Source organism: Clupea harengus, chromosome 6 (genome assembly GCF_900700415.2).
Source record: "Clupea harengus chromosome 6, Ch_v2.0.2, whole genome shotgun sequence".
Classification (NCBI taxonomy): Eukaryota; Metazoa; Chordata; class Actinopteri; order Clupeiformes; family Clupeidae; genus Clupea; species Clupea harengus.
In genome coordinates, this window is record NC_045157.1 from 30187450 (window position 1) to 30211105 (window position 23656).

The following is a 23656-nucleotide window of genomic DNA, read 5'->3' on the forward strand; positions in this document are numbered from 1 at the left end:
CCTGCAACATCTCCAAGACAAATGCCAAGTCTTGAAACCAGAGAAAGAACAAGGAAATTTGCCGTTTCAGACAGGCACTGCTTCCTCATAGTCAGTCTGCTGAGGTCACTGTCAGACAACTGATGGAACTGCTCATGAAAGTTCTCCGTGACCTCATCCAGAGCAGTCACAGCAAGCTCCCTGTACCGCTCTGTTAAAGGTAGATGTAGACGACCGGTTGAGCTTGATGGAAAATAACTCTCAGGATGACGGAGATGAAGTTTGTTATGATGGGAATTTTTATTTTCCCAAAATAAGGCCCGAAAGGGCAGAATTAATAATGAAAATATTAAACAAACCAAAAGAGCGAAAAACAAATACTTTGTAATAAGAAAAATAAATGGGCATAATAGCCAAAACAACTAATTACAAAAAGGACAACTTTACCACTGTAGCTGGTTTAGTAAACACTTTCTTGAAAGAGCTCTAAGACTTACGTCTATCAAGTTGCAGCTCTCCCGACAGAATGAAGAGACAGGCTTAAATCGGGCCTAAGCACGCCCCTACAATTGGCACAAACCAATATATAACAATACACAGGGGTGTCTTAGGTACGTGAAACAATAAGCTTTAACAGCTAACAAACTAACTTCCATAAGGCTGGAAAAATACACAGTAATTATACTTAATACATTTGCTACATGGTGGCATAGCCAACATCTCAAATAACAGCCTAAATAATAAAACCGAATTCGGGTTCACTTCTGGTTAAGCCGGAAGTTGAACGTCTTTTTAAAACAGCGTTTATGCGCTGAACAATTTCGACATAAACAAACAGAAGACGAGACACTGAAGAACGGTAAGACAAGCGATATGCAATATGGAATGGATGAGAGATTTTACACTAAATAAACGGAACATTTAACACAGACATTGTATGTTGTGGTTATTTTAACAGAAAAAACGATGGGTATAAATGTATTTAAACTGTACAGGTGTAATGGTTGTGGAAAGCGCTAGCAACATTCCCTGTTGTGTATGGTGTTATTGACGGCAGTTGGAAGATGTATAATATGGTTAACAAACATAGAAACTACACGAGGACACGGATAACAAACATATAACACACACGGTCCATGTTTGTTCATGCAGGCAGTGTAATACTGCCGTGATGGTCGCCATGCGTACGTCATGCGTACCGTCACACGCTCCTTATTGTGAAGGCGGGTATCTGGGTGCCTTTTGTCTTTGGGTAGAGCTGTCAAGTTCAGCTAGTAGCCACCATCAACATGAGCCAGCTTCATTCCAAAGCAATTGCGGACTGCCTTCAGGCCTTCGTCTGAGTATTCCCGCAGAGGGATATGCTTTTTCAGAAACAGGTAGTGTGGTTCAACTGCATTTCTTTCCTCACTGAGGGGGAGAAAAAGTGAATGCAGTCCCTGTTTGATTGCGGTGACTTTGATGAATTCGACGACTAAGCCGTCTATGTCAAAGTCGTATGCAAAGATGTTCTCAGGCTTGTCAACCAGTGAAGACTGGAAGACGAGTCTCAAGTCGTCTGCAGAAAAAAAACTCTTCCATACAGGAATAGGACTTCAACGAAGCCCCCAATTGGTCGCTATTCTGTGTGCCTGTGCAGTAAATATCAGCAGCAGCCATGCTAACCTATTTCAGACTAGCTACTAGCTAGTATATGGTGTCGGTAGGAAAACTGTATGATCAGGGAAAGTGTATTAAAACCGGATGTCGTCACTTTAAGCCGGTCTCTGGTTGGATAAAGCTTTTCAGCAGAAATGGACAAGGACCTTTACTTTTTAGTTGAGAAGTTGTGTTGATCGCCTGGCATGCAAACGATCGGTTTTCTTTAAATTATTATTATTTTTGTGAAGTTATACGGCTTATGTGAATAAAGCTATCTACACAACTTTTTATATGTCTACATTGACTCGTTTAGTTGTTCATGTCGTACACGTAGGTCTTAACTGAAGCTAACGCTTAGACCAACAATCCATTGGAACACATAGTAGCTAGCTAGCCTCGCTGCTAATAAGTCTAACGTTAGCATGCTGATATGAATAGACCCATTATAGTCAGGTGGCTTAATGCTCAATTGACTTGTTAACCGAACTTTTACGAAGTCATACAACTAAACACACAAGTGACTTGTTAACCTATGTCTACATTGACTCGGTTAGTTGTCCATGTGGTACACGAATGTTGCAGAGTATTGTCCTATTGTAGGACTTAACTGAAGCTAACGCTTAGACCAACAATCCATTGGAACACATAGTAGCTAGCTAGCCTCGCTGCTAATAAGTCTAACGTTAGCATGCTAATATGAATAGACCCATTATAGTCAGGTGGCTTAATGCTCAATTGACTTGTTAACCGAACTTTTACGAAGTCATACAACTAAACACACAAGTGACTTGTTAACCGAACTTTTACGAAGCTATATGACCAAACACAAAGCTAGCACTGTTAATTCCGCTATAGCTAGCCAGGTCAATTAGCTCGCCTAAGATACTGCAATTTAAGCTAACCAATTACCTCATTTCCCCCAAAACCCATCGATTACATGTGTTTGTGATGTGTAACATATATCCTTAATCAGTCATTCAAGTTATTAACGTTTATTTACCGCTAGCGATTACACGACACAAGGGTCATTCAATCGCTATTAATGTTGAACTTGAACTTCAACAACGTCACACAATATTAAAAGTCAGGCATCGGCATGGTTCCTACAGAATAAATCAAAGGTCCTTGTCCATTTCTGCTGAAAAGCTTTATCCAACCAGAGACCGGCTTAAAGTGACGACATCCGGTTTTAATACACTTTCCCTGATCATACAGTTTTCCTACCGACATATGGTACTGGAGTGGAGTGGAGAGAGCAGCGAAAACGACATTCCTCTATCCCTTTCCAGGCTCGAATGAGCTGACTTTGGCTTCCCCCTGTATTTATAGCTAGAGTGTGCGAAAGTTCTAATGGATTGCTATTTTGATAGGAAGGTCGCAGAAACCCATGAACAAGCTCTACCCCCACTAATTGATATACCGTTGGAAAGCCTGTGGTGAAATTAGTGGGGGTAGAATTTTTCCCGAAGCTTTTACGACCTTCTGGGACTTAGTAAAAATGAGTGTAAGCATTTATATTAACATCGTGCTAACATCGTGTAAGCAGGTGGTTTGAGTGAAAGACAATGTGGGGGCGGGGTCCAGCCCGCCCGCCGGTTTAGACGTCGCGACACACCTGTGTTGCATTAATCAATTGGTAACGGGAATATAATGGGTTTACTTGTGTAAAAACGGGAGGTCAGGGACAGGAGATACTGCTGAGCTCCAAGCCGAGGGCTTCCGTGCCAGGACGTGGGTGAGTGCTGTTTACCCGTCGCATTACTAATAATTCGCTATGAGATTGGAACTAAGTGCGTTGGCTTAGATAGCTGACTGTTGCGTGTTGCGATCACTGGTCTGTGTACCTCCGATATACCCCACGTCTGGCGGTCGCGGCGAGGAGGCCAGCGTATCAGGTAGTATTCTGTTGCACCCCATGTCTTGTTGTTTTCCGGGGAATTGTGTTTCCCGGCGGGTTTCTTTATGTATGTCAGTGCATGTGTGAGCAAGAAGAAGAGCAAGCTCATATTCTGTGCCAAGTGCCGTGTCTGTACAGAGGAACAGAAGGGGATATACTTAGCCTTGGCTTGCTGTGCGTATGGGTTGCTGTGGATGCCTTCTGGCTGGTTTGACTTGATTCGGTGCCCAGGTAATGCTGTCAAAATAAGGTAACCTGCAGGGGGCAGCAATTAGGCTGGTAAATAGCCCCTTTACAACCGTGCTAACAAAATTTGATCTATACAGATTTTTAGCAAAGGCTAGGAAGGTCGCAGAAACCCAGGGACAAGCTCTACCCCAACTAAATCGACCATGGCCTTTCCAACAGTACCAGTCTCGCTGCAGGACGTCGGGAAGGGTGTGAACTGGAGTTCGCCTTCAACCGTACGTCCTAGAAACTCGTGGGTACCCCTCGGAAAGCCCGTAGTCAAATTAGTGGGGGTAGAATTTTTCCCGAAGCTTTTACAACCTTCTAGGACTAGCACTTTAAGCAAAACTATATTAACATTGTGCTAACAAAGTTTGATCTATACAGATTTTTAGCAAAGGCAAGGAAGGTCGCAGAAACCCAGGGGCAATGCCCAACGTGAAGTTCCGGCATGAAACTCCTGACAAGGTGCACTCCACAGCAGTGTTAATTTCGTTGACGAAAAATATGCGCTAACGACCTTTTTCCAGACGAGACATGACGAAAACGGATCTTTGAAAATAAAAACTATGACTAAATCTATTTTAACTTTCAGAGACGAGTCGAGAAGAGACTACATATTTTTTTTCTAAACTTGTATGCACCTAACATCATTGGTTGAATGTTGCCCAGTCCTGTATCTATCCCTCCTCCACTCCCTGAGATGCCCAGACATGCAAGTGACGCCCTAACAAACGTAATATGATGGCTCAAGTTCAAGCACTCGGTACTGGAAGAAAAAGAAGAATAGATATCTGGACAGTCTTTAATTATAACTTGTCAGAAAATAAAACACAATGCACCGCGATAACGGGTGAGAAACCTTGTGGCTTCAAAATAGTTGGGAAGAACACAACAAGAGGCACCTGAAAGCGCAACCCTGCAATTATTTTACTTTAAATGTGGCTAAAACTAGACTAAAATGTAATGAGTTTTCGTCGACTAAAACTAAGAAGGATAAAAATGACTAAATGTGACTAAAACTAATGCGCATTTTTGTCTAAAGACTAAAACTAAATCTAAAATAGCTGCCAAAATTAACACTGCTCCACAGCTAGCGTCCTACTCTCAACAGCAACGTGTGTTTCAAACAATCGGCGAGAGCATATCCTAGTTTATCCAGGCGGAAGTTACGAGCTCATTAACCCTTATCTCACTCACAGGTGTGTGTAAGCCAGTGAACATGTACTTGGGCTGACCCTATCACATATGTAAGATTGCTACTATTTTTCCCACAAATAATACATACCATGATGGAGATAAGCTTGCCTTTTCAAGTGCATATATAGCATTAGACACTCTCTGTAATGTAATTATGCGTGCCCCCAGGACCCACGGGCCCAGGTGCGATCGCACCTGCTGCACCACCTACAGTATAGTTATGGGAGGAGGTAAATAAACAATCGATGACTTCCAGACTCAAAGACGTCATGTGGTAGGCTTCACCTACTGTTCTGGCGATGAATTGTTTTCAGCACCCACAGCCTTCGGAGAACCATAAATGAAAAAGTCCATCGAATCCGTCCGTCCGTAACGGAGTCGGAGTAGCATAATTCGGCCTTAAGCCTTTAGTCTCACACAGAGTACTGAAAACACTCAAAAGAAGAACCGACCCCCTGACAGTTCTGTGAGGCAAAGCGCTGAAATTTCAGCACTCATTAATAAATAGGATGAATGGCGATGTTACTGAAATTCACTGGCAATGATCATAAACCGACAGGTAATGTAATGGCTTGTTTGCAATGCACCATTGATTGTGGCGTCCAGCGGGCTTACATTAGGCCGAATCATCTCTAATGCATCTATTGATCTAAAATTTTATGACCTCCGTGTTGACGCACTCTGCTTTCTGTTGTTCCTTGCATAATTCAGTGCTGGAATGTACACCATGGCATTTGTAGTGTCTGCATGAATTACAGGGTGAATGTAAATACAGTTTATGGACGTTTTCTCCAGATTACAAATAGATAAAGGGTTTCTGATCCGTGGTGCCCTTGATAGCAAAAGCTTATAACACCGCAAGTGAAATGGACCTGAAATGTGAATACTTAAAATAAGTGCTGCCTAAATTCACATTTACTGCCCAGCTGTCGTCTATGTAATGTAAATAATGGAATAACAAATGACCCGAGCGGACATTTTTCTCCTGCAATATTAGTAATGTTGTGGCTTGTAGGCTATGTCGAAGTCATTCTGGGTTACACAGGAGAAACTGAATTTAATATCGTTAATGTGGTTTATGAAGTTTGATGTACGTATGTGCCATACTTAGCAAAAGGCTCAATGAGGCTACTCATTTAACTAATGTAACACATGAAATGTGATGAATGAGAGTAGGCTATGCATGTGTACAAATGTGTACCACAAAATGAGAAGTCACATACAACATGTAGGCTAACGCACACATTATCGTATCACTTAGCTATTCAGTGAGAGAAACCCTGTCATTGGGTTAGGGAATTCTATTTTTCAAAAGAAAGTTGGTATTGAATCTGTGTTCCAGGCCGATAAGAGGGCAGGCTTGGCTCCGCCCGCGCCCGCGCCCGCACCCTCACTCCTGTAGATTTACAGCTGGTGCCGGGCCTGAAGGGGAGGGGAGGGGGGCGAGGAAGAAGAAGGCACGACTCAGGCCTTCTCAAGGTCATAAAAGCAGCGGACATGGCAGACTATCAAAACAGACCAGGAGGTTAGCTATAGATTATAATATCTAAAGTCTGTGCCACCGGTGTGGAAGAGAGGCTGAAACCTGCACTGCTGCTCAATTGTCTTTGCTCAGACATACTCTTTTTAAACACTTTTAGCAACATTTACAGTTACAGTTTCAACTATTGTGTAAATATACAGTTAATAGGATACAAAAGTTATTAATTACACTGAAACTTTTTCTAAAGTGTATGTACTGTAGAGAAGTGGTACACATTTCAAAGTACTTGGTATACTACTTGTTTTAAGCAAAAAGAAAAACAATCTGATTGAAGTGCACAGAAATTCTCATACCAAATTCTTGCACTGATTAGCCTATTGTGATGGATGTCAGGCTAGACACAGATTTAACCAGGAGTAAAACGGTGAACTGGAGATAGACAACAATGACGATTTTTACTTCTTAACAATTGGGCAAGAGAACTGTAATAAAGAGCAACATTTTTTATAATAACCCAATCTTAGTAGCCAGTAAAATAAAGGATTAACCTGAACATCTGTCACTGAAAGTAAACATATTGCATACAAATGTATGAAAGTGAAATTCAACAACACTAGTTCAAATGAATTTCCCCCATCTGTTACATTAAGATGGTTTACATAAAGCAATTCAGTCCTTTTTAAGGACCATTAATATGTCCATTCAGACTTGTTTTTAAGTGATGGGGTGATTTTAGTCACCTATCTCTGCCTTAGAAGCTATGACATCTTTGTCCTTTACTCAAGGAATGTCTTTTATTATAAAGCAGATATAAAGCTTGTACTGGATTTACAGAGGAGTGCTATCATTCAGTAGCTGCCAGTGGCTTTATCTCAACTTCATGATTCAATTTGGCTCTAGTTGATTGTCTCCCAGAGTTATGGCTCTGGCTAAACTGGTAGCCCAGGCCGCTGATTTCTCCATAAAGACAGAGATGACATTTTGCGTTATGCCACCTCTGTAGATGAACTTGCTGTAATGGAACTGAGAGCCTTACATGAGCGACCTTGGTCCCAGCCAGAGGTCAGTTTTGTAATCTTAACTTGGAGGGAGAGAGAAGGCTTCACACTCTGCCTATGATTCATACCATTTGTTTCATAGGAAAATATCAGCTTACAGAAAGATGTGCTCATGGGTGAGCATTTTGTTATCTCCAGGAACACAATGTTTTAAAAGACCACGCTACAGCATTCTGTTGGGAAAGACACAATATAATAGTTTGACATTTAATCTGTTATCAAGCCTGTGAAATTCTTGGTTATCAATATATGCTAAAACCACCAAATTGTCATTACCTGGCCTTGTTTGTGGTTTTTATTAGGTTACATTGGTGCATTAGCACCGGCATTGAAGAAAAGAGACGATAAATGCATCACCTTTTGAATGTGATATGATAAAAGCAACACTTACATCATTTTGTGATGTTCCTATAAATGTTGTGCTTTTCATCATCCATTAGTGCTTCCATAATAGAACAACAGGGTGTACTCTTTCTCTCCTTCTGTGTGTGTATGAGAGGGGAAAAGAAGAGATAGGGGGAGAGAGAGAGACGGGAAGAAACTGACGAGTAAAACTGTGCAACAGTGTTTTTCCAGTCCAATATTTGCAATCAATAGTGCTCCCTCACTTACCGCAATAATTTTTCCCACAGAAGCATTATATTGAAATAGCGTTCACAGTGTTTTCAATAATTAGATAAAGTTAACAAAAGCGCATTAAACTGCCCTCCAATGAGTTTGCGATTACTTTTCATTCAATTCATTGTGCATGGAGTAGGGCTTTTATGTACAGTGCTATGGAGCTTACCAGGCTTATTCTATACTGTAATTCACTGCACTGGGCTTGAATACAGTGAGGGTTTTTTTTCACCAGCTGCCAGTTTTAGGGTCTGATGGGATTTTGTGATCCACGGCTAATTAAAATGTCCTAAGCCTTACTATGGAAGAAGCAATGTAAAAAGGCAAGTGAAACTTCACAATTTAATTACATTTGGGGCTTTTGAGCTTTTTGTGGACCAGAAACATTGGGACCATTCTGATGGTGACATAGGCTCTGACATCTCTCTTTAACTTTCTAACTCTCTCTTCTCCTCAGTCACTTCCTCTCTTCTTCTCTCTGATTCTCTCTTCCTCTCTCGCCTATTTAGCCATCTATTTTCTCTCTCTCTCTCTCTCTCTCTCTATCAAACATGCCCACACCTTTTGTCAGTACATATGGCTTTTCATTGTGTTCTACTCAGGGGGGACTCTTGACACAACTGCTTCATAAAAAGACATTCAATTGAGCATTCCACATCCATAAAACTCTTTTAGGTCTCATTTAGGCTTTGTACACCTTCTGCTTTACTAGCAATGACCGCCAAATCAAGCTGAATGCCAAACCAGGCATCTGGCACATTATCATATTATTCATGCCTATATACGCGTGTCTTTTCCAAGAGGAGACATTCACCAAATACTTCCTTGTGACTCTCTGCATTCCATCACGTTGGCACTCCCCGAGGTCCACTTCCAGATGGGACAAAAGCCATTTCAGAGAGTGTGACTCCACTTCCACTCTCAGTACACCTCAGGCTGTGTATCTGGACGGGTCTCATTCGATGCTTTGGAGTGGAATGGAAACCGCAATCTGGAAAATTCCTGCATAGAATTTATATGCATGTTTTATTTCATTGTCCTCCCCTCTTAGCACAAATGGGGCGTGTAGAGTTTAAATGCAGAATTTAAGATCTGAAGAGATGATCATCAAGGCAGATTCATTTTTATTTTTTGAAACAATTTATTTGATTTATTTTTGGGGAATTTACAGGTGGTAGATGCATGCTTGGATCTTTTACACGGCGGTAAACTGCTTCAGCGTAATTTGATGTTGGATGCCCCAAATCTGCTCTGACAAGGATCTATGGTCTGCGGTCCCCTGCTGTCTCTTTAAGGCGCCAAGTCTCTGTGAAGGGTGCGATGACTGAGAATGCTCACAAACCCCCCAAGTTGCAGAGGGTCTGTGATGCTCTCCAGGGAGGGACCCTGTCGGTGGGGAGCGTGGCCGCCTCTTCACCCCCCACGCTCTCCCGCCGCCCCGCGCCGGCCCAGCCTCCTCCCCTCCCTGCAGCCCCCATGCTGCTCACTCAGCCGGCGGCGCAGCCAGAGTCTCCTCACACACCGCACACGCACGCACTCCCACTGCTGGAGGAGACGGGAAGTTTCAGCCCCACGCGCACCCCCACACCCACACCCGGAGAGCCCGAGCCTGGCCTGGACATGAGCGCGCTGACAGAGCCGGCGACTATCACCAGATCCATGGCCAAAAGGCACAAGAGCATGCGGAAGAACTCCAGGAGGATATACTCTCCCTACCAGGATCAGAACCAAGGGTGAGTACATCGAGTTTGCTCCGTGCTTCAACAAGTCGCTTTCTCTTGTTAAGTTGCTTACTTCCATCCCAGCAGTCACACTGTGATGTTAAAATGAGCTCTTGGGAGTTCAATGTGAATTTCTTGTCAGACTATTTAAATAATTCTCAGGTTTTTTTCTTTCTCTATAAAACATTTTACAGTTTGAAGATAACACAGTGTGCGTTGTAAATTATTTAAGGGTTGGACTGTATATGCTTGTGTGGGTGGTGTGTTTTATTATGTGCTGTGTAACAATTCTGTCTTTGTTGGCTGAGACACTGACAGCCTCGGAATATATTTTATGTTTAAATTATTATTCCCACGGAAAGATGTTATATTAATGAAATCAGTTTTATATATTTTATATATTATATATTGAGTGTAAATATTATATAATATACTTTTGTCGAGCAGAAACTGACCTAACTGTATGGGAAAATCATGAATTCCAGTTGTACATATCATGATCTACTTTACCTAATAGTAACATCTGTTCTGAGGCATATATAGTGGCACAAACTCCTCAAAGACTCTAAAATGGGATAGAGGATGTACTACTACAAGCTTTTCCTCCCTGCCTCAGTTATTCAGATGATGAGGATAAGGACGGTGACAGCAACGATCCTGAAGAAGTGTTCCAGAACATCCAGTATCAAAAGGAACTCATTGCCAACATTCGAACCCGACCCTGGCCCATGAGACGGAAGCTGAAAGCCCTCAAGTAAGACGTTCACTACACAGGCCGTCAGCATGTCAAAACATGTCAAAAATAAGATCATTAGTTTCACTAGTGGTTTATGGTGACACTGATTTGCTATTTGCTTTTAATTTAAGTTATATTTTAATAATCTGTAACTTTTGCTCAGAGCACAGAGATTTTAGTTCTGTTTCCATATGTGGAAATATGGCTGTGGCTGTTTGGTAAAGCAGGGCCATTGAACATGATCCACTAACACAGCTGAGGGAAGGGGGGACCAGTCAGGCATAAAACAGATGAGATAAACAATCATTATCATTCCACGCCTGAGAGCACCCCTTATCTTAATGGCACCCCTAAATAACCAACTCAATTAACTGAATAATGAATTCATCAGGAATTGCACTGACTTGTGACACGTATTTACTTTAGTATTTACTTTACTTTACTTCGGGGGCTGTGAAATGATCAAGCCTGAATTCTGCGATTTGGCTGTGATTACGAACACACCTCTCCTCGTCCAAAGATGCCCTCCCTTGGATCTCTGACCAGGGAAGCCTTGCTGGGGCGGCTTCTTTTCATACGGCCAGTTCATCATTACCACAGGCGGGTTTATGGTCGTCATCATTGATGAGATGCAAGCCTGCGTTTTATGCACATTGTAATATACGGCTGAATGCCCATGATTGCGCTCCCTTGCAAAAAAATATAATCACTGTTTATTCTGCAGAGAGGTGTTCCTGACATTATTTTTATTCATTTATCTTTATTTGTTCACTATTAACCCATTTCTCAGAGTGGTGTTGTGGTCTTCCCTAAAATGTTGAAACACACAGAATTTGGTCTTTATTTATTCATGAGGAAAAATCTCTAACGCGACTCCACAAGTTCTTGAATCCATAAAATTCCACTTGACGAACATTTGGATAAAAGCAAGGAAGCGTATCCCTGAGAAATGCCTGATGCTGTGATATGGTCTGCGGAGCAGTAAACCTCAGTATTAATGGCTTCATCAGAGCCTCTGCAGGCAGTAAATCTGAACTGGGATCAGTCCATGAAATGATGTGTTATGAGCCAGACTGCTGTGTGTGTGCTTTTCAGGCAGGCCAGGGAGATTGTGCTGAAGTACGAGGGCAGGCTCACCAGGACTAGAGGCTACCAAGCAGCCGGGGCCGATGTGAGTCTTGCCACCTGCAAACACAGCAGCAGCAAAACAACCCTATGCCAATGATGTTTACAAAACAGAAGCTGTCTGATATTCAGCAACACTGGGAGATCATGGTGGTGATTCTGACTAGTCACAATTCCTTTTCTGTTCTCTATCCTAAGGAAGGTGCTTTGCTATTTGATGTTTTCCAGGAATTTGATGTCAGCTCTTCATTCTGCAACTCGATGCAGTGCACTCACAATAATTACACTGCACCAGGGTTCTCATGTTGTATTTTTTGTAAACTGAGCCAACGGACTACAATATATTCATGTTTCCTAATGCTTACTCTAGCTTACTGCACATTCACAACACATGTAGCGAGCGAACAACAGGGAAATGCTTTCCAGGGTTTGATTTGTTTTTGATGGTCAAATTTGCTTGCATTTGTCTTGCTTGTTGTCTTTGAAATATGTTTACACGTGTGTGTGTGTGTGTGTGTGTGTGTGTGCGCGCGTGTGTGCGCGTGTGTGCGTGCGTGCGTGTGTGTGTGTGTGTGCGTGTGTATGTGTGTTTATACACATCTACTGAGTGTAGGTGTTTATATGCAATGTGTGAATGTGAATGCATATAGATCTACATTTGTGTGTGTGTGTGTGTGTGTGTGTGTGTGTGTGTTTATGTGACAGCTGGGTAAGAGTTCTACATCTCCACATGGCAGAGCCTACCTCAGCAGCCCAGCTCACCCACTCCCAGACGCTGCGGCTGAATTTATGACCTGTTGTTATCGCCCAGTTTAATTAAAATGTTCCAAAGGCATTCGGCAAGGCTACCCAAGCACCATTAAAATTAATTGACTTTTAGCAAGTGGATGAATGATGAATTATTAATTACAGAACTGGCTATGGGTAAATTCAAATTAGAAATCATACAAATTGATCAAATTCATGTATTTATTGATATGTTTTCCACGAGGTTATGATTGTTCTGCTACATGGGATAACTGAAGTGACCTGATGAATCTTTTGTTTGGTTAAATGCAAAGCAGAACAATACATTATAACGTACAGCATTTATATCAGAGCCATTGACGCAAGCATAAGGACCTGGCCATTGGCTTTATTTAATATGATATGATGATTCATCTATTTCTCATACACAACCTTTTCCGTGACAGCTGCTGAAAAAGCTCTCTCGTCTGCTCTATAACATTGTGGTTCTCTTCATTCCGTGGGAAATGAGAATCAAGAAAATTGAAAGTAAGTTACCATATAGCTTTCTCATGGCTCTGTCTTTTGGTTCTGATATTCATATTTATATTATTTGTCTGTATATTTGTTATGCTTGAATTTGATCTGTGTATCCTCATAAACCATAACTGACAGAACATTTGGACTGACACTCAAAGTGTGTGTAAGACTTTGATGGAGACTGAGTTGTACATGTCACTGCGCTCCTTTCTTTTTAAAGGTCACTTTGGGTCAGGTGTGGCCTCTTATTTTATCTTCCTGCGATGGCTGTTTGGAATCAATATTGTCCTAACGATAATGACTGGAGCTTTCATTGTCCTGCCTGAGGTAGGTCTTTTAAAAATGTTTCTGGGCTCATTTACACAGTTCCGTTGTATTGAGCCGCCCAGCTTTTCTGAAGAAAAATTGTGGAATTACAGCCTAGTTCATCATGATATTGTATTAATAATTGTATCACTACTTTACTTTAGCAAGGCCAGTAAACGGACTAGAACACGTAGGGTGTTCAAAAGCTCTGGTGATAAAAGCTTGACAGGGAGCGATGCAGGCCAGTGTTTTGTCCTGTTGGCTCTTAAAAAGAGGGCAGATTTATTCAGCTCCCTGACACGGGGGCCATTGGCAATCTTCTGCGGTGTCCGCCGAGCGCATCAGTCACCCTCTCCCACCTGTCTGCTGTGTTCCCTGTCAGCTCCTGGTGGGCGCCCCGTTCGGAAGCATCCGCAGCAAGACCATTCCCAAGGAGCACCTCTCCTCCGCCCAGGACCTGGACACCATCTGGTCTCTTGGGGCAAGGCCATAATGCGTTTTCTTTTATAGTTCTGTCAATATGACACCTGTAAGAGCTGTGCAGACCATTTTGCTAAACACAATCCCGTTGTTCGTCTGAGGTGTAACCTGTCCCCCTTGTTTGATTGTCCTGTCTTGTCTTGCACCCTGCAGGGTTACCTCCAGTACTCAGTGCTGTTTTATGGGTACTATGGCAACGTGAGGAAGATTGGGAGTGCTGGATACAGGCTGCCTTTAGCATACTTCATGGTTGGGATGGCGGTCTTTGCCTACAGTTTCATCACTCTCTTAAGAAAGTAAGGATGTTTACCAAATTTACGTTAGAGTGCATTTACAGATGATATCACACAAAACTACAGTAGAATGACTTTTGCCTCTCTGTGTTTTCATTTGATCAGAATGGCTAGAAACTCTCGTCTGAGCCTGGCTAGTGCGTCCGATGAGAACTTCACATTCTGTTGGCGTATATTCTGTGCCTGGGACTACCTCATAGGGAATCTTGAAGCTGCTGAAAGCAAAACGGCTGCCATTGTGAACAACATCCGGGTGAGCACTCTGCGACCATCCTAAGACACGGCCACAGACTCCCCTGATCCAATTGACAATAAACGGCCGCCTCTAATTTACTTCAACCAGTATCTACAAGAGAGGTTTATGCGCCATTGTATTACTGCTGATTTCCCAAAGGAGAGGCTGTCATTTTGCAGCTTATCGCAAAATCTACGCTAGGCACATAAACAAGATTGTGAGCTTGCCAGAGGAGAGTGTTGTCTCCAAGTCAGCACACAGAGAGCATGCCCCTCTAATTGATCGGAGGTGTTGCCGGGCGCTTAAGCTACATTATGCAAATCCCCCGCGTTTGACCCTCTGTCTTCCTGCGCTGCGTATGCTAATGCCTAGCTTTGCTCTTTGAAGGAGGCCATTGTGGAGGAACAAGAGAAGAAGAAAGATACAAGCCTGTAAGTACTGGTGTAACTTGTAGCTAGACTTCTTCTTCTTCTGTGCATTTTGACCTCTGACGTAAGAGCCCACAGTCATAACCTCATTTCATCTCCTCTGAGTGAGAAATAATGTATTTTCTGAAGAATGACGCCATCTCATAATGACTTAGGTTGATGCTTTTTTTCCGGCAGATGTGCCTCTCTCCTAGTGCTACTTGCGACCATTCTGATTTATCAACACTATCCCAGTCCATTGCAATCCCCCGCAGAGTGTGTGCCATGGGAAACATCCTGCTATAACTCATAAAAACTGCTTTTTACTGCAGGAGATGACTGCGCCTAAATTACCATCAGACCTGCTAACACATTAAACAAGATCAGTTCTCTCGGAAACGCAAACACACTCTCTCTTTCTCGCTCTTTCTCAGACATACACACACACATTCCCTCTCTCTCTCTCTCTCTCTCACTCACACACACACACACACACACACACACACACAGACGCACACACATGCACACACACACACACACACACCAAATACTTTACACTTCCATTATGTGTAACAATAGATTGACTTCTAGTATTTGTCAAACAAATCATTGGTCATTACTATTGTCGCATATCGTAAGGCTTGCAATGATTCAATGTATGTGTACTCTTTGTATGACTGTGCCTGTGAACACGGATAGTTGACTCCACTTGAGCATTGTCGTTCACTCTCCTTCTCCAGGGCAGTTTTGATCAGTCTGCGGCTACTGGCCAATATCTTGGTGCTGCTGTCTCTCGCTGGCAGTATCTACATCATCTACTTTGTTGTCGATCGCTCTCAGAAACTGGAACAGGAGAAGCCAGAGCTGACCCTTTGGGAGAAGAATGAGGTAGTGGTCCAAAAATTGCCATCGGGACATTTGTCACTGAGGCATTTCCCAGTGTTAGCTTATCTACCTTATCATTACTGTCCCACAGAATCCTGTGCATGGGGCCTATGCATGGCATCATTCTGCTAGTGTAGAAGTGATTTCATTCAAAAGTTCTTGGTGGTCATTTCCTAGCCATGTATTATGTGCCATCATTCTTCATTGAAGAGGAATTTGAATGGGAACTCTCCACTGCGAGACAACAAGCGTAGCCATTGAGATTAGGTTGTACACGAATCATTGATGTGATCCTTCCTGATGACTGCTTCTCTGTGACTGTTCCTCTGTCCCAAGGTGAGTGTGGTGGTCTCACTGATCACTATGATTGCCCCGTCCGCCTTTGAGTTGGTGGCACAACTTGAGATGTATCACCCAAGGACCAGCCTCAGGTTCCAGCTAGGCAGGTGAGAGATGGGAGTAAAACAGTAGTAAAACTCTATTCAAATAAATATACAGTATATGCTAGAGATTGCACAGATTGAGCAATCCTGCTGTCCTAAATGGATTTCTTCGATTATCCTTTCAAAGACTCAGAATCCCATCTTGTAGAAAGTAACGTCCATGTGAGACTCAGTAAAATGCAAGCAAACTTCAAGGTGATCACAGCTCACAAGAAGCACGCAGTAGAGAGGGCTGAGGCAAGAATGATGTTCTATAGCCAGACTTTGTAGGTCAATTTTATGTTGCAAAGACAAATATAGACAGATACAAAAATATAGAACAGATATGTAATATCATTTAAGGATATCTTAAAACTAATAAATTCTAACAGATTCTATCAGCAGGTCAACCCCTCTCCAAACCATGGCAGATTTTTCCAATGTTAAATGGCAGTGACAAATGTTAAATTTGACAAAGGTGTATTGCTTTGTTGTTTCATCCAATGTCAATGCCAATACTGGTCAGCAACATAAACAATGGTCCACTCCTCTGGGTACTGCATATATACCATATAGAATAAAAACAGGAAAACTCAGCATATTTTCCTCAGAGCTCAGTAAAACCCTTTTTTCTACCCAAGGCATTCTGGGAATTATGATTGTCACACTGAACCATTGGATATATGTTGTAGCTCCTTATGATCCATAGATGATGCTGACACTCACTGCGTGAGACATCGTAAAGATATGGGAATCAAAAGGAAGGGACAAGACTGTACTGATGTGCCTTGATTTATTCATTTCTCTTTAGGGTTTTGGTCCTTTATCTGGGGAATCTCTACAGTCTGATCATTGCTCTTCTGGATAAAGTTAACAGCATGAGCATGAGCTCTGCAGTAAGTTTTAAATATCTATTTTAAAAACTTGTATTAAAGAATTCACAGTGAGAAAATGAATGAAAAAAATACACATAAATAGAAACATTACTCCAAGATGTAAAATGTGTAGAAACATGCCCATGTATGTGATACCCAAAGATTATCTCCATGACAATGCTGTACATATATATATCTTTTTTTTCCAGAACCATGTAAGCGCGGCCAACTGGTCTGACTCTACCGCCTTTCTGGCCACCGTTTTGCAGCCCAACGAAGACAACCTGTCCACTATAATTCCCGAAATTACAGAGCAGAAGAACAGCACCATTGCAACTATCTTGGAGATCAACAGGACCAAAAGCACCACACCTGTTGTCCTAAATCATACCGCCCCCTACAATATGTTTAACAAATACCAGCAAGACCCGTGCTGGGAGACATACGTTGGCCAGGTAGGTAGAGTAGGTGAGCACAGGCCAGTACTTAGGCTCAGCTAGTAGTTTGATGGATTATGACAGGGAGCCCATGAGAGACAAAGCTTTTGGTGGGCAAATGTGTTTCCAGGAGCTGTCTAATGTTACAATGTCCATGCAATGGGGTATTCAACAGACACATTTAGACAAGACAAACGAGAAAGGGAAAGTGCCTAGACTACGCTCATGCGCCATTTGTCTAATTGTGAAGGCTTCATATTGTTTGTTGAAACATTATACATGATGAAGAGAGCAGTTGAACTAAGCAGTCAGGACAAGCCCGAGCCCAACAGTGGCTGTGCTTCATCACTCTGTCTTTTTGGCAGACTGAAATCAAATGACTCACATATCCTTCAAACGAGTTGCTGGCTAAGTGCATTGACTTGAACGACTGAAACAGACTGAAATGAGCCTGCACCCACGGTTGAAATGACATTCTGAGAAGACAGTTAGACATCTGAAGTCAGACATCTATGGGCATACTTGAATGGCATTTTGAAGAAGGCATTTTGTTTGAGTTTCACTAAAAGGATGAAGGAAACATTTTGTTTTGCAGGAAATGCTGAAGCTCTCCATCATTGACATGATCTTCACAGTGGCAAGCATCCTGTTAATTGACTTTATTCGTGGCCTTGTGGTGCGATATTTGAGTGACTGCTGTTGCTGGGATTTAGAGAGTAAGTTTGTAAGTACAAAAACATACACTCCTCATCTCTGTGGTGATTGTACACGATAAACTTCTAGATGTATTGCTTCAGAGACTGCAGAATCACATTAACTGAATACACATTCCTCCACAGCCTGAATATGGAGAATTCAAAATAGCTGAAAATGTGCTTCACCTGATATACAACCAAGGAATGATTTGGTATGTGACACTTCATGCTGCCTATTAGCGTTCAGATTGAAGTTGTGATACTCTGTCAACAGACATGCATTAGATCAAATTTTAAGGGCTAAGAAGGTTCCTGATTAATTTGTCAACCTCAGCAAAACGTTATTTAGCGAACACAACCTCCCCAGCATTTAGGCTACTTACCCTGTCTAAGATTGTTAGCATTTACCGTCCTCAGTACAATGTATCAGACAAATCCAGAGAACTCTTTGGCCACTGATGTGTTCGATACATTACGCCCTTTTGACCCATTATATCTCTAAAATGTCTGTTACTATCCTTTTTCTAACAGCAAAAAAAAGTTACTTTAGTTAATGTGTCACCAGAGAATTGCATCACTAATTTCACAAGGTAAGCAGAAGCTAACCAAAAGCTAGCTTTCCCTACCGGGCATCACAAGTGTCCTCCCAACCACACAGTTCATTTAAGTAAACACATTGATTACTTTAGGATTGGATAGAATGAAACTGAAGTTTTAAGTGCTAGAGCTGTAATGTAATCACAGGCTCCTTCAGTCATGATGTAGTCTCATTTTTTCTGCTTTAACATATTGGCAACAACATCTTTATCTGTAGGAGACAAGACAACAGTTAGTTACAGAAGACCAACTGATAACTTTTTAACTCAACAGTTTGCCTAGGTTTTTTACTGGCGTTGTCTCGCTCACACCTTATTTTGGCAGATTTTGCGAAAACCCATTTTTACATAGGGATTTAAAATCCCTTTAAAATGCTAACACTAAAAAACTTTCGACTTTCATACTCTAGTCATTTGCACTAATGCGAACGTGGTGAAGCCCCGAGATTGGATCAAATCTCTCTTCCCAGACTGTTTAATATACAATAAGATATACTATCCATTATTGATTTATTTGGATGAGGAGGTGGGTACATCTGCCAATATTGGGAGAAGGGTCTGACTGCAGAGCCACAGTTCCACACCAGCAGTTTCAGGCCAGTGGCATTGAATGCATATGCATTAGGACATTGTGTTAAAGGTGGAGTCCACAATTCTAGTGAAAGGTTGTTAATACTTGAGAATTGACTGGAATTGTTTATGGCTCGGTCCGTGGCAATATGTTTATTTCCCATTTATGGAGGCAGGACTGTAGGCTACGAACGCCAGAGTTTTTTGAGCGCACACACATTACGGATAGCCAATGGACCATGAGCAGCAACTGTCTGAATTTGACAAAAAGTGACTAGAATGGTGGACTCAATATGGAATACAACAAAATGCCTACATGTTTTGAAAATGAATAGCGTTTGTTGCATGGATTCTGTTTGTAGTTCAATAAAGCAAACACCAAGGCATATATAGGCACAATGAAACACGATGAAAAGATTCAGAGGTGTTTGTAATACTTGAATCTTTTTATTGTAGTTTTACAATCACACATTCATGGAAAATTATGAAACGATGTATTACTGCAGCTATATTAGCCTAATTCAAACTGTCGCTGAGATAAACAACTACAGGCCAAAACAGTGGTAGCACATGCGTTGAAAGCTACTGGCCTGAAATTGCGGGTCTAAAAGCCTATTTCCTACACCCCTAGATGCAGTGGTCGGCAGCCACCCACTGCAGTGTCCTTTAATGAAGTGGCAGTTGGCCTGAGGAACAGTGTGTGCGGGCTCCATTTAGGGCCCATATAAATCCCCTGTCTCTTTGGCCCTCAGGATGGGGGCGTTCTTCTCGCCCTGCCTCCCGGCATTCAACGTGCTCAAGCTGATCGGGCTAATGTACTTGCGGAGCTGGGCAGTGCTGACCTGTAATGTTCCGCACCAGCAGGTCTTCAGGGCCTCCAGGTCAGTCCCGACTCCATCTCATTATGTGGCCTTCAGGCTAATGGAGTGGCACAGGCGCTAGTTCTCTCTACGCCATCCTGGGCCTAACTTGAAGGATGTGATAAAAATGGACTGTGGACTGTTAAGTGCTTTGGTACTGCGCCATTTTAAAAGCATATCACCTGTGTTGGCATAGACATTAGTCTGGAACTTATCTCTATATGAGGTACAAGGGTTTTTGTCTCGATCATGGACATGTCAAATATGGCTATTTTCTACAACAACTCTAAGAACAAAACTTAGCGGCAAATAACTCCGTCAGCGATTTGGTTCCCTTTCCATTCCACTCCATCTCTCCCAGTCTCGTATTCTGACTCCATGGAGAAAGGAGAGCGAGGGAGAGAGGGAGAACAATAAGCACCTCACCCTGACGACTGGCTGCACTGGCTACTGCTTGGTCTGATTTATCTAATGGCCCTGTCGTAGCCTCTCGCAGGCTTATCAGTCACTCCCAGATGTGAGGAGGGAGGCGATGGCATCCATTCCACAGGCACTCCATCTCCGCTGACGACGTGACCCTCTTCATGAACCAGAAACATTCCCTCAGCGAGCGCGAGAGAGTGGGGGGAGATGATACAGACACATTAGCAGATAATTAAAAAGGGTGCTGCAGAGTTGTGTCGAGTGTTTTTCGCTCTGTTTGACTGATTGCACTGCTGAAACGTGTTTGTCATCGTTGATATCTCTCTCCGGGTCCATATATTTCTGATAACCCATGTCTCAGACTGTGTTTATGCTTGAATGCTGGAAGTTATTACAGAATGACAATATCTTTTGGAGCAGCCACACTGTGTGATTTCTTCATTTTTCTTCCTTTCAGATCAAATAACTTCTACCTAGCCATGCTGCTGTTTATGCTGTTTCTCTGTATGCTACCTACCATCTTTGCAATTGTCCGATACAGACCATCACAGCATTGTGGACCTTTTAGGTAAATTGCATGCTCTGTTCAGTCCCACTGGGTGGCCATATAACTAGACCTTATAAATGTAATTAATTAATCCTATAATAGGCCATGTGCATAAAATCAGCAGGATTGTAGTATAGTGAGCTGAAACGATAGCAATAAAAGTCTTTGAACGTGTGACGTTAATCTGAACGTGCCTTTTCATCCTTCTCTGTCCCTCAGTGGTCAGGAAAAGATTTATGACATCATCTCTGATACCATAGCCAACGACTTTCCCCTGTGGTTCAGTAAAGTGATGAGTTACATCACGAGCCCAGTGGTGGTTCTGCCCGCTCTGCTGCTGTTGTTGTGAGTCTTTCTCCCTTCTTCACTCCACTCTTCTTAAAAGCCTCACAATCTCAGCTCCCCTCCACTGGGGACACTTGGTTTAATTAGGGACAAGCAGGAATGGAGAGTGTTTCTCTCAGTGATGTCCCAGGCCGGTTTGTGCGTCAATAGTGCTCTTTGTTGTGTTTCAGCATGCTAATCTACTACCTGCAGGCCATCGCAAGATCCCTCAAATACACCAACAATCAACTGAGAATGCAACTTCAGACAGTGGGTGGTGTTCTTATAAATGTGATGCACATTGTTATTGTAACTCAAGATAGCCATTCGATAATAATAGCATTGATGACTTCAGTAATGATGATGGATCTATATATGAGTAAAGTGAATGTGCCATAGTTCATGAGACTTAACAGAGTTAGTGCGAGTCGCAATGTCATTTGTGCTCCATGTCCTTGAAATAGAATTAAATAGAAGGGGGAAAATCAATATTGCATTACGTCTGACTGGATTGTTATTTCCTCAGGAACGGACAGAGGACAAGAAGAAGGTCTTTCAGTTGGCAGCTGGTAATCTTCTTTTATTACTGCACCTGCAGGTCATGTGCACTTGCATTAACTCACATAATCACTAAGACACACTGTTAATGCAGTCGGCCGTATTTACAAAGACACATAAATGTCCCGTTGATTCGGAGAGAATCTGAGGATGCGTGTCTGTGTCTGTGTGTCTCCCTCTCGGTGACCTGGCTCTGCCACAGCTCGGCTGCAAGCCCCAGAGGGAGGTGATCAGAAACCCGAGCAGGAGAGCGACATCACCAGCATGGAGTCCTCCATCCGCTCCTCTTCTCCCCGCCGCAACGGCAGCGTCACCAACTTTGAGTCACCCGTGCGCCGTGGCAACAGCATTCGCACTATAACCCAGTCTGCGTCACGTGCTGACATCAGAGCTGCCGGCCCATCCCGGAGTCCTTCCGTGTCCGTCCGACAGAAGCACAGATATGAGCACATACCAAACAGGTTTGGCCATTTCAATAACAAATGAAATGCATCTGAACAGGTCTAAAAGTCAACCTTCACATGATCCCAAAATAAATATTGGGTAAATACTGGGATTAGGTGATGTCTTCAGGGTCCAGAGTGTTTTGATGCCCTTGTGTATATTGCCTCATGATGTTCTCTCCACATTTCTTTCCAGGCATCCAGGGTATCTAGGAGGATCTAGTGGCTCCAGCCGTTCCAAGTCATACCAGCATGTGGCCTACAAACCCTCTGTACGCTACGCTGAGAACATTCACTCCGAACCCCTGTACAGGAAGAGCGTCCGGCCCATGCACCCAGAGGCCGCTGGAATAGTGACGGCCCAAAGTTACGTGGGGCGGCGGGCCCACACCACCCGCTACGTCATCGTGAACGAGCACGAGCCTCGGAAGAAGCTGATGCGCTCCACCACACGCGTACCTCGCCACTATCGCATCGCAGACGACCCGGGGGAGATTGTGGAACTCTACCCGAGGAACATCAAGCGCTACACTGTTCGCACCCCGCACAGGTCCCACCAGCCCCATCTGAGTGAGGAGGAGGAAGAGGAGGAGGAAGCTGGCAAGAGTGTCAGGAGGTCAGTCGGTCAATCGCACCGTCCAAGGTCCCTGTCTGACCTCCACCAGCCTGTGCGCTTCTATATTGGAGACCCGGCGGGAAGTCAGCTGTCCATGGCCAAAGACATGGCCAGGGGGATGTACTGCCCACACGAGGAAGACTGTGAGGAGGACTGGGATGAGACGGGGTCACGCTTCCGCTCCCATAGTAACATAAAGGGCGCAGAGCCCTCCCACAGACACTGTGAGCCCCAAGTTAAGCCCAAGACCAAGCATAAGGTCGAACCGTCACTCACCGAATCAGATTCGGCCTCACTGGCCTCCAGCAGTGACCAGCAGAATAGCAGCACTGACCAGTACATCCAGGTCATTCACAACAAGGAGAAGTACCTCAGGTCCAGTGGCAAACTGGCCAAAAAGAAGTCCAAAGCAAGCAATGATATGAATTTGTCTGGCTCAAGTGAACTTGTCTGCTCAAATGTGTAGTTTGTTTATGAATTGTGTTATTATCAGTGCTGTGACAAATGGTGTTGTAATGCACACAAAAATGAATAAAATGGCATTTGTGTTTGCATGTTGCTTATCAAATTACTGTGCCTTAAAAATATGGATAAAACACTGTTTGGTTGACTAATAAAAAAGGCTGCGGAGATACTGGCTTGAGTAGCTTACTGATGTCTGAAAAATGGGAAATGTTTCACAAAACATGCCCAGATAGAGATTCCTTGCAGGTAAGTGGACTTTGACAGATT

The 23656-nt window shown here is 43.0% G+C and overlaps 1 protein-coding gene across 1 annotated transcript; it reads left to right on the forward strand.

The window, feature by feature from the left end:
• The first annotated feature begins 3166 nt into the window (after nt 1–3166).
• On the forward strand, nt 3167–23628 carry LOC105891086 (transmembrane channel-like protein 3). The gene is made up of 23 exons (XM_031568713.2): nt 3167–3355; nt 9276–9837; nt 10442–10579; nt 11657–11732; nt 12880–12961; nt 13173–13279; nt 13641–13739; nt 13892–14034; nt 14137–14284; nt 14654–14697; nt 15414–15561; nt 15895–16004; nt 16792–16876; nt 17065–17310; nt 17888–18016; nt 18132–18199; nt 19906–20034; nt 20894–21004; nt 21203–21328; nt 21499–21577; nt 21834–21876; nt 22068–22326; nt 22505–23628. Exons 2-23 carry the CDS (start codon nt 9425–9427, stop codon nt 23388–23390), a joined length of 3669 nt encoding a protein of 1222 aa, XP_031424573.1. The 5' UTR covers nt 3167–3355; nt 9276–9424; the 3' UTR covers nt 23391–23628.
• The last annotated feature ends 28 nt before the right edge of the window (nt 23629–23656 follow it).

What these genes read in the sequence shown, in the direction of transcription:
- LOC105891086 (XM_031568713.2), top strand. Translation starts at nt 9,425, where the DNA reads ATGACTGAGAATGCTCACAAACCCCCCAAGTTGCAGAGGGTCTGTGAT. An exon ending in ACCAAGCAGCCGGGGCCGAT is followed by an intron (nt 11,733 to 12,879) that starts GTGAGTCTTGCC and finishes TTTCCGTGACAG; the next exon opens with CTGCTGAAAAAGCTCTCTCG. An exon ending in CTTTCATTGTCCTGCCTGAG is followed by an intron (nt 13,280 to 13,640) that starts GTAGGTCTTTTA and finishes GTTCCCTGTCAG; the next exon opens with CTCCTGGTGGGCGCCCCGTT.